This window comes from Oncorhynchus tshawytscha, unplaced genomic scaffold (genome assembly GCF_018296145.1).
Source record: "Oncorhynchus tshawytscha isolate Ot180627B unplaced genomic scaffold, Otsh_v2.0 Un_contig_5929_pilon_pilon, whole genome shotgun sequence".
NCBI lineage: Eukaryota > Metazoa > Chordata > Actinopteri > Salmoniformes > Salmonidae > Oncorhynchus > Oncorhynchus tshawytscha.
Genome location: NW_024609443.1, coordinates 68,167 through 86,959, shown reverse-complemented (window position 1 = coordinate 86,959; position 18,793 = coordinate 68,167). Strand labels below are relative to the sequence as shown.

Below are 18,793 nucleotides of genomic sequence, written 5' to 3'. Positions count from 1 at the left end.
TGATACCCCAACACTGTTACTATCCATTCTACCATTAGGTTGGTACCCCAACACTGTTACTATCCATTCTACCATTAGGTTGGTACCCCAACACTGTTACTATCCATTCTACCATTAGGTTGGTACCCCAACACTGTTACTATACATTCTACCATTAGGTTGGTACCCCAACACTGTTAATCTGAAGCATTGACCAAAGATAGGGGTCAATATCCCGAAGAAGGTTGATCATCCTGGAACACGACTCAGTTCCTTTTCTCAACACCATGTCGATGATGTCACGTGCCTTCTCTGCCCTCTCAGCTATCACCTTCACTGACTCCATTTCCTCCTGGTTGATGACTGTGTGTTGCAGGAGTCCGTCCAGCAGTTCATTCAGGACAGGTCCTGATACTCGTTTCACAAACTCTGTCCGTACAGAACGCAGCTGCAGTTTTGTAGAACAAGTCAGACTTCTCTCAGGCGGACGCCCTGCCCCCAACACAGCACCTGAGAGAGTCAGGTTACAAAATAATTACATTTGTACATTTACATTTCAGTCATTTAGAAGCAGACTCCTAAAATAAAAGTATTGAGAAAACATTCTGTTTTACAATAACGACCTGAACATACAACATATTCACATTTAGGGACGGTTTCACAGACATAGAAAAACAGACTGGGGCATTCAGAACCAGGCTAATCTACATCAAGTCCTGGAGGAGATGTCATTGGGGCATTCAGAACCAGGCTAATCTACATCAAGTCCTGGAGGAGATGTCATTGGGGCATTCAGAACCAGGCTAATCTACATCAAGTCCTGGAGGAGATGTCATTGGGGCATTCAGAACCAGGCTAATCTACATCAAGTCCTGGAGGAGATGTCATTGGGGCATTCAGAACCAGGCTAATCTACATCAAGTCCTGGAGGAGATGTCATTGGGGCATTCAGAACCAGGCTAATCTACATCAAGTCCTGGAGGAGATGTCATTGGGGCATTCAGAACCAGGCTAATCTACATCAAGTCCTGGAGGAGATGTCATTGGGGCATTCAGAACCAGAACCAGGCATTGGGGCAATCAGAACCAGGCTCAAGTCCTGGAGGAGATGTCATTGGGGCATTCAGAACCAGGCTAATCTACATCAAGTCCTGGAGGAGATGTCATTGGGGCATTCAGAACCAGGCTAATCTACATCAAGTCCTGGAGGAGATGTCATTGGGGCATTCAGAACCAGGCTAATCTACATCAAGTCCTGGAGGAGATGTCATTGGGGCATTCAGAACCAGGCTAATCTACATCAAGTCCTGGATGAGATGTCATTGGGACATTCAGAACCAGGCTAATCTACATTAAGTCCTGGAGGAGATGTCATTGTTCTTGAAGACAGTATTTTATAATCAGGACTAGTTCAGGTCCTACAGTAAACCATGTTGACTGGCCCGCAAGTCATTGGTTTGTACATTGCATTCGGAAAGTATGACTTGATCCACATTTTGTTACGTTACAGCCTTTTTCTAAAATCAATCTACACACAACATGAATCTTGTTTCCATTGATCATCCTTGAGATGTTTCTACATTTGAAGATCCCCAAGAACACAGTGGTAGCCATCATTCTTAAATGGAAGAAGTTTGAAACCAACAAGACTCTTCCTAGAGCTGGCCGCCCGGCCAAACTGAGCAGTCTGGACAGAAGGGCCTTGGTCAGGAAGGTGATCAAGAACCCAATAGTCACTCTGACAGAGCTCCAGAGTTCCTCTGTGGAGATGAGAGAAACTTCCATAAGGACAACTATCTCTGCAGCACTCCACCAATCAGGCCTTTATGTCAGAGTGACCAGACGGAAGCCACTCCTCAGTAAAAGACACATGACAGCCTGCTTGGAGATTGACAAAAGGCATGATAAGACTCTCAGACCACGAGAAACAAGATTATCTGGGTATGATGAAACCAAGATTGAACTCTTTGGCCTGAATGCCAAGCTTCACATCTGGAAGAAACCTGTCACCATCCCTACAGTGAAGCATGGAGGTGGCAGCATCTGTACGGTGAAGCATGGAGGTGGCAGCATCATACTGTGGGGATGTTTTCAGTGACAACGACTGGGGGACAAGTTAGGATCGAGGGAAAGATGAACGGAGTAAAGTACAGAGATCCTTGATGAAAACCTGCTCCAGAGCGCTCAGGACCTCAGACTGAGGCAAAGGTTCACCTTCCAACAGGACAACATCCCTAAGCGCACAGTCAAGAAAGCACAGGAGTGGATTGGGGACAAGTCTCTGAATGTCCATGAGAGGCCCAGCCAGAGTCCGGACTTGAACCCGATCTAACATCTCTGGAGAGACCTTAAACTAGCTGTGCAGCAACACTCCCCATCCAACCTGACAGCGCTTAAAAGGATATGCAGAGAAGAATGGGAGAAACTCTGTGCTGAGTAAAGGTTCTGAATACTTATGTAAATGTGATATCTGTTTTTGCTTTGTCATTATGGGGTATTGTGATGTCATTATGGGGTATTGTGATGCCATTATGGGGTATTGTGATGTCATTATGGGGTATTGTGATGTCATTATGGGGTATTGTGATGTCATTATGGGGTAATGTGTGTAGATTGATGAGGAAAGAAAACAATTGAATCCATTTTAGAACAAGGCTGTAACGTAAGAAAAAGTGGAAAAAGTCAAGGGGTCTGAATACTTTCCGAATGCTCTGTAACTCTCATGTTAACTTACTAGTTGAATGGGTGTCAGTGATGTATTCATCTGAAAGATAAACAAAATTAGGTTATATCACTCTAAACAGCATCTGGTACTAAAGTACAAAGTTATGATTGACATGTGCTCCTACCTGTTGGTACTATTTCTTTCCACGCTGTCGTCTCATCATCACCAAATAATTCCATCGCAATGTCAATCCCTGTCATTTTCACAACCGCCCTGAAAAAGCTTGGTGTGGTGTCTCTATGTATGAGATGAACCCTCTGGAGGGGGAGAGAGATGGTGAGAGAGAGAGAGAGAGAGACAGCGAGAGAGATCAATGCATAGAACTGTGACTGAAATGTCAGATTCATGTTCTTAGTCTACTAAAACTGTACCGGTGGATTGATGGAGGTAGAACAGGGAATGTTCAGTCTGAAGTAACTATTCAGTTTGAAGGACCGCTCTGGTCTTGTGTTGGGAAACCTTTTAGATCCTTGAAACTTTATTTCCTGTTGTTCCACAGCCTGCGAAACGAGGCATGGAATACCCAGCCAGTCAATGTATAGTCTTACTCAAACATTATTTAGAAAACTAGCAACACACTTATCTTCATGTAATGAGTGTCAACATAAACTACACCATTGGTTAGTTAAAGTCATCTCTATAATAATGGTCTCTCACCTGTATTTGGCCGGGGTTACTGGGGAACAGGTACAGGCGTGGAATTAGTGTTTCCCTTTTCACTGTCAGATAGAGCATCAGCTCACAGTGGACATCTACGTTCCAAGACAGTAACCTCAGTATCAGAGAGATAGCTGAGAACTTGGGATGGAGAATCTTAGCATGGAATCTGGTGACCTCATGCACTTCCTCTAAAGACACTCCATGTTCCTCTACATGAAGAATCTTCATCTCATTCCTCAGGGAAGGGTTGGTCCCTGAACAACACAATACAAAAGGAGACAGAATGACAAATATTGTATTATTCATCCAACTAAAACACAAAGAATATGCATTACCAGATCACAGTAAACTCAAACTCCCAGAGCAGTTCATTCATTATTTTTAATTTTACCTTTATTTAACTAGGCAAGTCATTTAAAGAACAAATTCTTATTTTCAATGACGGCCTAGGAACAGGAAGTGAAACTCAGTTACATGGAAACATCTTTCTGAATATTATTTCTATATGGTTTTACCTAAACAGAAACAGTGTGGCAGATGAACTTCCTCCAGTTCACCTAACTCCATAGTGATGTCCAGCAATGGACCACCTTGTGTGTACTGCATGTCTTTCAGAAGTTGACTGTAGGGTTCCCAGTTCCTGAAGTGATACTTCAGAATGACATCTCTCTCACACAGCCAGCGGAGCCCAGACACTGTGCACTCATAACTCCCTCTGGGTGTCTTGTGTCTGATGGCAACAACCAGATGTGGTAGAGAGGGTCAATGGTCAAATGGAGAGGTTGGATTAGAAGACTATTCCCAAAGGTAATGGGGAAATACACTAGCAAGTGGAATGAAATGTTAAAAGTAGTTATTTTACCTGAACATTGTCACTCCCTGGACAGTGGAAGTCAAGGGTTCAATCTGATGCCAGTGTGTGGAGTCCTGAACAAGGACAAGCATGTCAGTAATACATATGGGGCCTGTTTCCTGGACACAGATTGAGCCTAGTGCTGGACTAAAAAGCATGCTCAATGGAAGTTTCAATAGAAAGTTCTTTAAGGTCCAGGACTAGACTTAATCTGTGTCCGGGGAAACTGGCCCATTAACCAAAGTAACTCATCAAATATATTTATTCAATGATACATGGAATGCTGGGGATTTATCAATTAAACTGTCTAATGACAAAATATGACAACAGGTAAAGTCCTGCATGCCCACAAGCAGAACACAGGACTGTCTATATCCCAGTATGAATGGTTGGTCAGTACACACCTGGCTTTGAGACTGTGTTTATATTTCTAAAGCAGAACACAGGACTGTCTATATCCCAGTATGAATGGTTGGTCAGTACACACCTGGCTTTGAGTCTGTGTTTATATTTCTAAAGCAGAACACAGGACTGTCTATATCCCAGTATGAATGGTTGGTCAGTACACACCTGGCTTTGAGACTGTGTTTATATTACTAAAGCAGAACACAGGACTGTCTATATCCCAGGATGAATGGTTGGTCAGTACACACCTGGCTTTGAGACTGTGCCTGACTCCTGCAGGTATGTAAAAGTAATAATTGACATTATGACTTACCTCAACATGGTCACAAGTCTTACAGCTCTTAGGAATCCCTGAAGTCAAAAATAGTTTAAAATTGACAATGTAATAATTAATTAATAATTATTAAATAGACTTGTAATAAAAATTAATATAACTTATATAATATAATAATATATAATGTTTTGTAGATGTTGGGGGCCTGATTTCTGGTAGATTCTAGGATGAGAGCTTAAAGGTAGAGTCAGATAAATGATGATGTACGAGCAGCACCACAGATATTATAATGAGCAAGATGCCTGACTTCTCTCTCACACAGTCACACACAGTATCTGCCCAGGTGCGTGGGTTCTCTTCACTCTCTTACAGCGTGTTAGTCATGGGACCAAAACAGCAGAGAAGGTTATCCTTGCTCTCCAATACTCTTAGTTGTTATGGAAGTTCACCCATTATGCTGTTTACTTTGTGCATCTACGTCATATCGCTGAATCTACCTTTAAGTTTGTTACATCATATCGCTGAATCTACCTTTAAGTTTGTTTTGACCAAATAGATCATGATTGTGTTCCTTGCCTGGGACTAAACTATAATGAATGTTTTGGCATATTTTGATTTTAAAAACAATTATCAGTTAACTCACATGTCTCAGGTCCAGGCTTGGTCCAACACTCTCCACCATGGTCTCTGGTGTTCTCAGGTCCAGGCTTGGTCCAACACTCTCCACCATGGTCTCTGGTGTTCTCAGGTCCAGGCTTGATCCAACACTCTCCACCATGGTCGCTGGTGATGGACAAGCAGGAGGACAGTGATTAAACTAAATATAACTTATAAAGGCTTGATATAGCATACATACATACGGTCTTACTGTCTATAGGTCCAACAGAACACATGAAAACACACCTCTCCTACTAATCTAACTGTCTGTAGGTCCAACAGAACACAATAAAACACACCACTACTACTAATATAACTACTACTAATCTAAGCCCATAGAAACACATTGAAGAACACATACATAGAAGACAGTCAAAAAATAAATCATAAGACAAGGTTTTGAAGTGTCTTTCCTACATGTAGGAGATATAAGAACGCTTTGGCAATATGTTTTACACATAGTGATGAACCCCTTTTTGGGGGTTAGTGACAACACTACCTTCAAATGGAGAACACCATCGTGTTCGTGAAAATCTCCACTTCTCATTGTGGGGTCAGATGAGTTTGTAGCCAAACCGGTTCTGACACTACAAACAGAAGTTGGCACGTCGACAGTTCTGACTTCAGATGAGTCCCCTGACAAAAGACCTTTCACCGTGGATGAGGTGGATTGAAACACAGATATATCTATCAAACTGGCATGTGTCATATATCTATCTTGTCCTTGTGATTGTCTCACTGGGTGTAGCCCATCTTCCCCATTATGTGTATTTATACCTGTGTTCACCTGTTGCCAGTTTTGTTTGTCTGTTAACCAGCGTTTTTGTTCTCCTGTTTGTCCTTGTTTTGATTGTCTCCTGGAATGTGGCCCCCCCCACCAGGTGTATCTGCCCCTGTTGGATCTTAAACTGCCCATCTTCCCCATTATCCCCAGTGTATTTATACCTGTGTTCTCTGTTTGTCTGTTGCCAGTTCGTCTTGTTTGTCAAGTTAACCAGCGTTTTTGTTCTCAGCTCCTGCTTTTCCCAGTCTCTCTTTTTCTCGCCCTTCTGGTTTTGACCCTTGCCGGTCCTGACTCTTAGACCACCTGCCTGACCACTCTGCCTGCCCCTGAGCCTGCCTGCCGACCTGTACTGCTTTGAATCGCCTCATGTCAATTCAATGTGTCTGCATCTGGGTCTTACCCTGATTCCTGATAATACGAACTGGCCATGACTGACCCAGCAGACACGGGCCAGCTGTACAACGCCATCTCCACCCAGTGAGCCACCATCGATAGGCACGAGGAATTGCTTCGTCGCCTTGTGGAGGGGGGTCCAAACGTTGGCTGAATGCCATGACCGGGCGTTGGACAGTTTTCTGGAGCAATTCCACGGGTTGTCTCGCCCTCCTACAGAACATTTCAATGGAGAGCCGAGCACCTGTCGGGCATTCCTAGCTCAGTGTGCCCTCGTCTTCTAACTTTAGCCTTCCTCCTTCCACTCAGATCACTCCCTACCTTACCTCTGGATTGTTGACCTCTGCCTACCTTGACCCTGAGCCTGCCTGCCGTTTGGTACTGTTGCCCCACCTCTGGTTTACTGACCCCTGCCTGCTTTGAGCTGTTTATAGCCTGCCCCTGTTGGAATATTAAACTATTGTCAATTCAATGTGTCTGCATCTGGGTCTTACCCTGATTTGATATCGATGGGCTGGCCACCAAGATGACATCTTCATCTTCTCCCCTTGTTCCACTCTGGAAGAACACTTTTTCCACAACCACTCCACGGGTTGTCTGGGAACAAGCCTCAAGTAACTCAGCTTCCAGCCCCGGGATTCTCCTGGTGACACAATCCCCTCATTAACTGGTCTGCTGATGCCATCATGGGCTGGAGCCCGAGATGATCCTTCCCCTGCGGAGTCCATGACCTTCGTGCCTGGTGATGACCTTCGGCTCTCACCTCTGCCATCTGGCTAGTATAGGGACTCTGCTTCAGGTTTTATCCGTCCTCATGCATCGGTCCGGGAGGCAGTGAAGAACACTCCTGCTACCACTCATCTCCGGCCTGCCTTGCTGCTCCAGGGGGTCACCCTTCTCCAAGCCCTCATCACTTTGACCATCTGCCCTGGATAACCAGATCTGGTCATGCCATTTGTTTGTGGCTCTGGTCAATGATGTTCTCTGCTGAACCGGTTCGGGCCGATTTCTACCAAGATGACATCTTCATCTTCTCCGGTCCTGGAGGGGATCCCTGCCACCCGGGACTCCCATCGGACCCTGGCCCCTTCATGATGATTGTCGACAACGGTTTTGGTGGCCTGCCGATGGTGGTCCAGATGTCCATTACCAAGTCAGATGTCATGGTTCCAGCTTCAGAGGTATTGGGATTCCTCACCCGACGGGCCGACGAGCTGTCTCCAGTGACACAATCCCTCATTAACTGGTCTGCTGATGCCATCATGTGTTTGTCTCCACCTGCACGGTCTGTGCTCAGAATAAGACTCCTCGGCTCCGGCTGGTCTTCACTGCCATCATGACCATGGTTGACTGGTTTTCAAGGCCGCTTACTTCATTCCTCTCCCAAAACTACCCTGGTCCAAGGAGACGGCCCAGCTCATGGTGCAGCACGTCTTCCGGATCCATGGACCTCCCGTGGACATGTTCTCCGACCGGGGTCCTCAGTTCTCATCCCAGTTCTGGAAGGCGTTCTGCACCCTCATTGGGTCATAGGCCAGATTGTCCTCCTCCCCCAGTCCAATGAACAGTCGGAGCGAGCCAAACAGGATCTTGAGACTACTCTGCGCTGCCTGGTCTCCGCTAGCAGGAGGAAGAGATCAGCGTACCTTCTGCCCAGATGTTTGTCCGCCGCTGTCGCCGTACCTGGAGGAGAGCCCGGTCAGCCCTCCTCAAGACCACCTCCAGGTATCGACGACAAGCGGGTCACCATCGGACCCCGGCTCCCCGGTATCGTCTTGGGCAGAAGGTATGGCTATCCACCCAGGATCTGCCGCTCCGGGTGGAATCCCACAAACTCTCCCGCAAGTTTATCGGCCCATTCCCAATCTCCAAGATTATAAGCCCCTCTGCTGTTCTTCTTCTGTTGCCCTGTACCCTTTGTATACATTCCACCTTTCATGTGTCCAGACTCAAACCAATGTCTCACAGACCTTTGTCTCTGGTGTTTCCAGGCCCACCCCTCTACCGGCTTACACAGTGAGGCATCTCCTGAAGATTCGACCTTGGGGCAGCGGGTTCCAGTACCAGGTTGACTGGGAGGGTTATGGCCCAGAGGAGAGGTGCTGGGTCCCTGCCAGGGACATCCCGGACCTAGGCCTCATCGCAGATTTTCAACGCTGACACCACGGTCAACCAGGTATGCGCCCCTAGAGGGGGGGGGTACTGTCACACCATGATCTGTTTCACCTGTCTTTGTGATTGCCTCCACCCCCCTCCAGGTGTCGCCCATCTTCCCTATTACCCCCTGTGTATTTATACCTGTGTTCTCTGTTTGTCTGTTGCCAGTTCGTCTTGTTTGTCAAGTCAGCCGCGGTTTTGCTCTCAGCTCCTGCTTTTCCCACTCTCTCTTTTCTCGCCCTTCTGGTTTTGACCCTTGGCTGTCCTGACTCTTAATCAGCCTGCCTGACCACTCTGGCTGCCCCTGACCCTGAGCCTGCCCGCCTGCCGACCTGTACCTTTGCCCCACCTCTGGTTTAGTGACCCCTGCCTACCTCGACCTGTCTATTGCCTGCCCCTGTTGGAATATTAAACCATTGTCAAATCAATGTGTCTGAATCTGGGTCTTACCTTGATTCCTGGTAGGATGATTGATGAGGATTTTGTTATTATGTTACCTAGAATGATTGTTACCTAGATCGATGACTCACCTTTGATTGTGTCGATCGTCTATCTGACACAGAGTGACTGAGGAGGAGGAAACCTCAAACCCAAACCCAGGATAGAGGGGTTCAGTGAATCTGGTGTGTTCTGTGTAAAGGTGTGTCAGTGTACCAGAGGAGGACACACTATAGAAGGACAAAGTACCAGCTGACCAGTCCAGATACACTCCAACTCTGTTAGGAACAGGATCAGAGATGGATCTTCTGACACTGACTCCAGGATGGTAAAAGTCATAACCGCTATCAGAGCAGAATAAACACCAGGACTTCCTATTGAGTCCAATCCAACTGTCATCCTCATCTCCCTTCCTCTTCATTCCTTTGTACACCACACCGATGTAAATCTGGTCACCGTCCATCTCCACCTCCCAGTAATAACGACCTCCAGATAAGCCTTCTCTGCAGAGAACTTGGAAAAGACAATCAAATCTGTCTGGATGGTCTTCATAATGTTGCTTCTCCAACACCCATGTCACCTTCCTGTTCCCCTCAGACAGTATCAGGTGTGGGTTTACTGTATTTGGGTCCAGGGTGAGATGACAAGCATCTGTAGACAAAAAGGAGAGTTTAATCAAACCACATCTTCATATAAAATGTTACAGTGCAAGTACTGATTAGTTACTATAGTTCTGAATATATAGTTAATTAGGATTGAAGAGACTTACATTTCCTCAGCCCTGATTTCAGCCTGCACTCTCCGCCATGATCCACACTGTAGGAGAAACAGGTTATTGACTGACAAAGACCTAATAAAGCAGTCAACATTTAAACCATATTGTTGGGTTCTGGTGCACTATCCCAGTTCATTACTATCCTACCTACTGCATACAGAATGGAGTACAGTTCATTACTGGAGACATACAGGTATTCTATCCTACCTACTGCATACAGAACAGAGTACAATTCATTACTAGAGACATACAGGTATTCTATCCTACCTACTGCATGCAGAACGGAGACATACAGGTATTCCATCCACCCTACTGCGTACAGAACGGAGTATAATTCATTACTAGAGACATACAGGTATTCTATCCTACCTACTGCATACAGAATGGAGTACATTTCCAACAGGATATCAGAGATGCAGAAGAAGAGTATTCATGTGGTGATGATGTATGCTGTGTTGGAGTGCTCAGCCTGCTGGGTAAACTTCCCCCTTATTAATTCTACCATCATGTCCTCATGTTACTGAACCTACTCCACTACATACAGTGGCAAGAAAAAGTATGTGAACCCTTTGGGATTACCTGGAATTCTGCATAAATTGGTCATCAAATGTAAACAACAATAGACAAACACAGTCTGCTTATACTAATAAGACACAAACAATTCTACGATTTCATGTATTTATTGAACACACCATTGTCACGACCTTTAGGGGTGTATATCGTGGCTCCCCTCTCACTCTCTCTCCCACATCAGGTTTTAAAACGGTCATAAACTCCTGCTAAAAACTCTCACTCTTTGCTGCCATGGAGTATGGAGCAAGAGAACCTATGGAGAACAAAGAACTTCTCTTTAGAAAACTCCTAATCCCCAAAATGGGAGAATTAAACAATATTTCCATTTTTGAGAATGTGGGAATGGTCCGTGGACACTTAAGATACAGTCATGTCGCGTGTCGTTTCATTTGGTGATCTCATGAAGGACAGGAAACACACATAACTATATATCTTTGTATATTGTGGCTCCCCTCTCACTCTCTCTCCCACATCAGGTGGGATCTTAGGTCTTCTGAGATCTATTTTGTTCGTGGCATGGTTCACATCAGGCAATGCTTCTTGTGAATAGCAAACTCAAATTTTGTGAGTTTTTTTTATAGGGCAACGTAGCTCTAACCAACATCTCCAATCTCGTCTCATTGATTGGACTCCAGGTTAGCTGACTCCTGACTCCAATTAGCTTTTGGAGAAGTCATTAGCCTAGGGGTTCACATACTTTTTCCAATCTACACTGTGAATGGTTAAATTCTGTATTCAATATAGACAATACAAATAGAATAGTTTGTGTGTTATTAGTTTAAGCACACTGTGTTTGTCTATTGTTGTGACTTTTATGACCAACTGATGCAGAAATCCAGGTAATTCCAACGGGCTCACATCATTGGTATTGCACCTGTATGACACGACCGCTGCTCACACTATTAGGAAATCTATTCTGACTTACTTCAGCTTCATCAGTTTATATGTGGGATCCACCAGAGCAGCTGAAAGCAGTTCCCCTGCAGAGTCTCCTGGGTGATTGTAGCTCAGGTCCAGCTCTTTCAGGTGGGAGGGGTTTGACCTCAGAGCTGAAGACAGAGCAGTACAGCCCTCCTCTGTGACCAGACAGCCAGACAGCCTACAGAGAGACACAACAGATGTCTAGGTTGGTGTACTGGTGTCAATCATCTTGTAGGACACCCATCCATTTGTCCATGACACAAACATTGTGATGAAATATTAGATTTTTAGAGTATTTATTTCACTAAGCTCAGTACCGACCTGACTGAAACAGCTGTACTTACCCCAGTGTGTGTAGTTTACAGTCTGGATCCTCCAGTCCAGCAGACAGCAGTGTAACTCAGCCCAGTACCAACCTGACTGAAACAGCTGTACTTACCCCAGTGTGTGTAGTTTATAGTCTGGATCCTTCAGTCCAGCAGACAGCAGTGTAACTCCTGAGTCCTGCAGGTCATTGTCTCTCAGCTCCAGTTGTTTCAGTTGTGAGTTGGGTGAACTCAGGACTGAGGCCAGATCTGAACAGCAACCCTCTGTCAGACCACACTGACCTAGACTAGAGGGCAGAAGAACACATGATTAACACGTATAAAACATCCACATAATAACTCATACTGAAGATATTTAACTCACACTAGTGTCTGTATGTTGCAGAGTGGACTGGTTAGTCCAACACAGAGCAGCTCCACTCCTCTGTCTCCCAGGTCATTGTAGCTGAGGTCCAGTTCTCTTATGGGGGAGTTTGGTGTCTGCAGAGCTGAGGCCAGAGTCTCACAGGATTCATTTGTGAGGTTACAGCCGGCTAGTCTGGAGAGAGGAGATATAGTGATACACTGTTTCTAACACAGTCGGGACCTCTGCAGGCAGAATGACAGCAAAGTACATTGAACCAAAAAATATAAACTCAACATGCAACCACTTCAAAGATTGAACTGAGGTACAGTTCATTAGGAAATCAACTAATTGAAATTAATTCATTAGGCCCTAAACTATGAATTTCACATGACTGGGAATACAGATATAACTCAGAAAACCAGTGACCACCATTTGCCTCATGCAGCGCAACACATCTCCTTTCGTATAGAGTTGATCAGGCTGTTTATTGTGGCCTGTGGAATGTTCTCCCACTCCTCTTCAATGGCTGTGCGAAGTTGCTGGATATTGGTGGGATCTGGAACATGCTGTCGTACACTTTCGATCCAGAGCATCCCAAACATGCTCAATGGGTGACATGTCTGGTGAGTATGCAGGACATGAGAGAACTGGGAAATGTTTTAGCTTCCAGGAATTGTGCACAGATCCAATATGGGGCTGTGCATTATCATGCTGAAACATGAGGCGATGGCGGCAGATGAATGGCACGACAATGGGCCTCAGGATCTCGTCACTGTATCTCTGTGCTTTTCAAATTGCCATTGATAAAATGCAATTGTGTTCATTGTCCGTAGCTTATTCCTGTCCATACCATAACCCTCCCGCCGCCATGGGGCACTCGGTTCACAAAGTTGACATCAGCAAACCTAAAATGAAGTTGGATGCGGCTTATGGTAGAGAAATAAACATTGAGTTCTCTGGAAACAGCTCTGGTGGACATTCTTGTAGTCACCATGCCAATTGCATGCTCCCTCAAAAGTGTCATGTCTGCAACAGTAGGGACATGAGAAATTCATGTTCAAGTCATCAAATGCTCTGAAAAAAACAATCATCTGCAAAAATGAATCAATTGCTAACTAGCTACGTCTATCTTCGCTAGTCCTGTGTTCACAATGTATCCAATTGACTTCGCTAGTCCTGTGTTCACAATGTATCCAATTGACTTCGCTAGTCCTGTGTCCACAATGTATCCAATTGACTTCGCTAGTCCTGTGTCCACAATGTATCCAATTGACTTCGCTAGTCCTGTGTCCACAATGTATCCAATTGACTTCGCTAGTCATGTGTCCACAATGTATCCAATTGACTTCGCTAGTCCTGTGTCCACAATGTATCCAATTGACTTCGCTAGTCCTGTGTCCACAATGTATCCAATTGACTTCGCTAGTCCTGTGTCCACAATGTATCAATTGACTTCGCTAGTCCTGTGTCCACAATGTATCCAATTGACTTCGCTAGTCCTGTGTCCACAATGTATCCAATTGACTTCGCTAGTCCTGTGTCCACAATGTATCCAATTGACTTCGCTAGTCCTGTGTCCACAATGTATCAAATTTACTTCGCTAGTCATGTGTCCACAATGTATCCAATTGACTTCGCTAGTCCTGTGTTCACAATGTATCCAATTGACTTCGCTAGTCCTGTGTTCACAATGTATCCAATTGACTTCGCTAGTCCTGTGTTCACAATGTCCTGTGTGTTCACAATGTATCCAATTGACTTCGCTAGTCCTGTGTTCACAATGTATCCAATTGACTTCGCTAGTCATGTGTCCACAATGTATCCAATTGACTTCGCTAGTCCTGTGTTCACAATGTATCCAATTGACTTCGCTAGTCCTGTGTTCACAATGTATCCAATTGACTTCGCTAGTCCTGTGTTCACAATGTATCCAATTGACTTCGCTAGTCCTGTGTTCACAATGTATCCAATTGACTTCGCTAGTCATGTGTCCACAATGTATCCAATTGACTTCGCTAGTCCTGTGTTCACAATGTATCCAATTGACTTCGCTAGTCATGTGTCCACAATGTATCCAATTGACTTCGCTAGTCCTGTGTCCACAATGTATCCAATTGACTTCGCTAGTCCTGTGTTCACAATGTATCCAATTGACTTCGCTAGTCCTGTGTTCACAATGTATCCAATTTCCGTTTTGCTTTCTGTAACTTTGTTGCATGTCCTCTCTGCATGTATAGGCGTTTATCGCGTCATAATATCTTTTCCAACTGTCCCGTTATCTGATTTGAATGTGCATTCTAGAATGCCCTTCTAGCCAATCAGAAATGAGCCTTCAACAATGCTGAGGAATAACTCATGTTAAAAACATACCAACTCACTCAAGATATTTAACCTTTGTGTGGTGCCTCCAGGAATGTGGCCGGGGGATAGCCACTGTTTTGAGCGTCAGCAACACCCCACAACCAGCATTGTAGGTTGCCGCAAGCTAGGCTAGGCTGCCGCAAGCTAGGCTAGGCTGCCGCAAGCTAGGCTAGGCTGCCGCAAGCTAGGCTGCCGCAAGCTAGGCTGCCGCAAGCTAGGCTGCCGCAAGCTAGGCTGCCGCAAGCTAGGCTGCCGCAAGCTAGGCTGCCGCAAGCTAGGCTGCCGCAAGCTAGGCTGCCGCAAGCTAGGCTGCCGCAAGCTAGGCTGCCGCAAGCTAGGCTGCCGCAAGCTAGGCTGCCGCAAGCTAGGCTGCCGCAAGCTAGGCTGCAGGGCTATATCCACTCCTGAGTCCACTTAGCCTCGTTATGCAGCAACGCTCCTGGGACATTTAAGGTGTTGCTTTAGTTCAGCAAGGGAGAGCTCCTGGCTGGACATTGTGGTCTCCACAGGAAAACTAGCCGGACTGCAAGTGAAGCTGGGTAGCAGCCGAGCTAGTTTTCATTCAAGTCTTACTCTAGGTTCAGATCATTAGAGCCTTTAGTTTTCAGTTACAGTTTGAGAACCTATGTGATTCTATTATTTTGAATAAATATGCCAGACTAGCAGGTTTACTCTCCTATGTGTTAGACTGATATTGTTCCATCCTTGTGATGGAATTGATAGACTGATATTGTTCCATCCTCCATCCACACCAAGAGAGTCGTAACATTTATTTTATATATTTATCACATTTTATGTACATGTAATAACTACAAAAAATAAACAATAAAGAAACAGGGGAAACTGAAGATATTTAACTCACACTACTGTCTGTATGTTGCAGAGTGGATTGGTTAGTCCAACACAGAGCAGCTTCACTCCTCTGTCTTCCAGGTCATTGTAGCTGAGGTCCAGTTCTCTCAGAGGGCAGTTTGGTGTCTGATGAATTGAGACCAGAGTCTCACAGGATTTATATGTGAGTTTACAGCCATCCAGTCTGGAGAGAGGAGATAATCAGTGAGATATACAAATCCTTCATTATAATGATACTGTATACATCAACTCAATAACAGAACTTACAGTGCTCTCTTGCAGGTTTTCACTACCGGCATTAACCTCTGATAACCTTTCTCTGATGTGTTGTATCTCTTCAGTTTAAACTTCTCCAGCACCTCCTCTGACATCAGTAACAGGTAGGCCAGGGCTGAACATTGGTCAGGTTTTAGTCTTGTTTCTGAAAGAGTTCCTGAATGCAGGGAGTTCTGCATGTCTTCAACTAGAGAGTTGGCACCAAGTTCATTCAGACAGTGAAACAAGTTGATGATCCTTTCTGGTGAGGATTCCTCCTTGATCTTGTCTGAAAGGTACCTGACTGTTCTCTCAACTGTTTCCTCATTGGTCTGTGTTGTACTTCCTGTCTGTGTCAGAAGGCCTCGTAACAGATTCTGATTGGACTCCAGTGAGAGACCCAGAAGGAAGCGGAGGAACAGGTCCAGGTGTCCATTCTCACTCTTCAAGGCCTGGTCCACTGCTCTCCTGTGTAAGTCAGACAACTGGATTGACTCCTTCTCTTCATCATCACTAGTTGGGGAGAAAACATTTTCCTTCTTGTCCAGACATGATTCTAAAGCATGCACTGCTGCTAGAAACTCCTGAATGCTCAGATGCAGAAAGCTGTAGACCTTGTCTTGGTACAGCCCAGATTCTTCTTTAAAGATCTCTGTACACAATGCTGAGTACTCTGACGCCTCTGTGACATCAAGGCCACACTCTCTCAGGTCCTCCTCATAGAAGATCAGGTTGCCCTTCTGCAGCTGTTGGAAAGCCAGCTTTGCCAGTTTCAGGATCATCTCTTTGTCTGACTGAGACAGTTCCTTGGGGTTTGTCTCTGTGGCTTTGTTGTACTTCTTGTTCTTCGCAATGATTTGGATGAGAATGAAATGTGAGTACATCTGGGTCAGGGTTTTGGGGACTTCATCCTTCTCTGCCTCTTTCAGCATCATCTCAAGGACAGTGGCTGATATCCAACAGAAGACTGGTATGTGGCACATGATGTGGAGGCTCCTTGACGTCTTCATGTGTTTGATGATTTCACTGGCCAGATTCGGATCTTTGATTTTCTTCCTTAAGTATTCCTCCTTCTGTGGATCATTGAACCCTCGTACCTCTGTCACTTGGTCAACACACTCAGGAGGGATCTGATTGGCAGCTGCAGGCCGTGAGGTTATCCAGAGGAGAGCAGAGGGAAGCAGATTCCCCTTGATAAGATTTGTCAGCAGCACATCCACTGAGGTTGGCTTCGTGACATCACAGCACTTCTCATTGTTTTTGAAGTCTAGAGGAAGTCGACACTCATCCAGACCATCAAAAATGAAAACAGTTTTGGTTTCACCATCTTCAATGCTGTCAATCTCTTTCAGCTCTGACAAGTAGTGGGAAATATGTTGCATCAGACTGTATTGGTCCTTTTTCAGGTTCAGATCACGGAAAGGAAGAGGAAACATGAAATGAACGTCCTGATTTGCTTTTCCCTCTGCCCAGTCAAGTATGACTTTCTGCACAGAGACTGTTTTTCCAACACCAGCGATTCCTTTTGTCAGCACAGTTCTGATTGGTTTGTCTTGTCCAGGTAAAGGCTTGAAGATGTCGTTGCATTTGATTGGTGTCTCTTGTGTGGTTTGTTTCTTGGATGCCATCTCTATCTGTCTAACCTCATGTTCATTATTGAGCCCTCCACTTCCACCCTCTGTGATGTAGAGCTCTGTGTAGATGTCCTTGAACAGACTCTGGTTTCCATGGTGTCCAATTCCTTCAGATATGTGTTGATACTTGTGTTTCAGTTTAGCCTTAATCTCTTGTTGGACTGTCAGCAGAGTTTGACCTGTAGGAAAACAATGAGAGTTGGGACTCATAAGTTTGTGTGTTTTAAAAAGGCCTTTGTACCATTCTTTGTAATATTGTATGAAACACAGTCTTACTTCTTCTGTCCAGAAGGTTGTGTGTGATCTTTAATGCATCCTCACTGTCCAAACTATCCACTTCCTTATTGTCATCTGGTAATGGTTCCTGGCTGAAAGCAGGTGGCTGATCACTCCTCATTGATAGCAGGCTGGTTGTAGGTGACTCTGCTCTGGGCTTCTGGACACTGAACAAAACAGGGAGACAGATCACCTCATCAAAATCAAATCAATACCTCATCTACTTCCTTTCAACAACACTTATATCTTTAAGAGAACTGTAAATTTTACATTTAATCTCTTACCTCTTCGAACTGGTGTCTTGGGTAATTCTGGAGGCAGTGTTCCCCTCCTCTCTCTCCCCAATTAGACTCATTTTAGAGGCAGTGGTCTCCTCCTCTCTCTCCCCATATAGACTCATTTTAGAAGCAGTGGTCCCCTCCTCTCTCTCCCCATATAGACTCATTTTAGAAGCAATGTTCCCCTCCTCTCTTTCCCCAGAGAGACTAATTTTAGAGGCAGTGGTCTCCTCCTCTCTCTTCCCAGAGAGACTCATTTTAGGTGTAAGTCACAGCTCACTCAGCTACAATAAGAGATAACAGAACAGTCAATATTTCTGAACATTGAAGAACCATTAACAATGACAACACATTTACTGTCTGTGGTCAAAGAGTTAAATCAGAGAATTCATGTTGCATTTAAACATACGCAGTCCAATATGTTATTAATTTGATTTGACTTGGATCCCGATAAGCTGAGTCCATAACAACAGCTAGTCTACCTGGTTGGATCCCCTGACTCCATAACAACAGCTAGTCTACCTGGTTGGATCCCCTGACTCCATAACAGCAGCTAGTCTTCCTGGTTGGATCCCCTGACTCCATAACAGCAGCTAGTCTACCCAGGGTACACACAACTAAAAGAACATTACAGTTTAGACTGAAAGACGGTAGTAGACATTATGAACATTTACCAAGGATACATGACAAACAGTTAAAATAGCTGGCAGGTATTTGTTCTATACCAAGTGTAAGGTTCTGCTTTTTCTTTGTGGTCTGGAACGTAGCCCTGTTTCTTTGTGGTCTGGAACGTAGCCCTGTTTCTTTGTGGTCTGGAACGTAGCCCTGTTTCTTTGTGGTCTGGAACGTAGCCCTGTTTCTTTGTGTTCTG

The 18,793-nt window shown here is 45.0% G+C and overlaps 2 protein-coding genes and 1 long non-coding RNA gene across 4 annotated transcripts; all 3 read right to left on the bottom strand.

The window, feature by feature from the left end:
* LOC112237557 (NACHT, LRR and PYD domains-containing protein 1 homolog) lies at positions 1–3,626 on the bottom strand. Of its 2 annotated transcripts, XM_042315343.1 has the most exons (5): positions 3,362–3,626; positions 3,076–3,204; positions 2,829–2,961; positions 2,714–2,743; positions 1–489 (listed from the first exon to the last, which is right to left on the bottom strand). In XM_042315343.1, exons 1-5 carry the CDS (start codon positions 3,590–3,592, stop codon positions 155–157), a joined length of 858 nt encoding a protein of 285 aa, XP_042171277.1. In that variant the 5' UTR covers positions 3,593–3,626; the 3' UTR covers positions 1–154. The 2 variants fall into 2 exon arrangements, with proteins under 2 accessions (XP_042171277.1, XP_042171278.1); XM_042315344.1 differs by lacking the exon at positions 2,714–2,743.
* Positions 3,627–3,928: 302 nt separating this feature from the next.
* Positions 3,929–4,976, bottom strand: LOC112237558. Its single transcript, XR_002951435.2, has 3 exons — positions 4,936–4,976; positions 4,227–4,291; positions 3,929–4,094 (listed from the first exon to the last, which is right to left on the bottom strand). It is a non-coding gene; the product is annotated as an uncharacterized LOC112237558 (long non-coding RNA).
* A 4,437-nt stretch (positions 4,977–9,413) lies between these two features.
* LOC121844798 (NACHT, LRR and PYD domains-containing protein 3-like) lies at positions 9,414–18,051 on the bottom strand. The gene is made up of 8 exons (XM_042315339.1): positions 17,929–18,051; positions 17,645–17,811; positions 15,747–17,547; positions 12,285–12,458; positions 12,034–12,207; positions 11,599–11,772; positions 10,095–10,141; positions 9,414–9,976 (listed from the first exon to the last, which is right to left on the bottom strand). Exons 1-8 carry the CDS (start codon positions 18,042–18,044, stop codon positions 9,414–9,416), a joined length of 3,216 nt encoding a protein of 1,071 aa, XP_042171273.1. The 5' UTR covers positions 18,045–18,051.
* Positions 18,052–18,793: the final 742 nt, after the last annotated feature.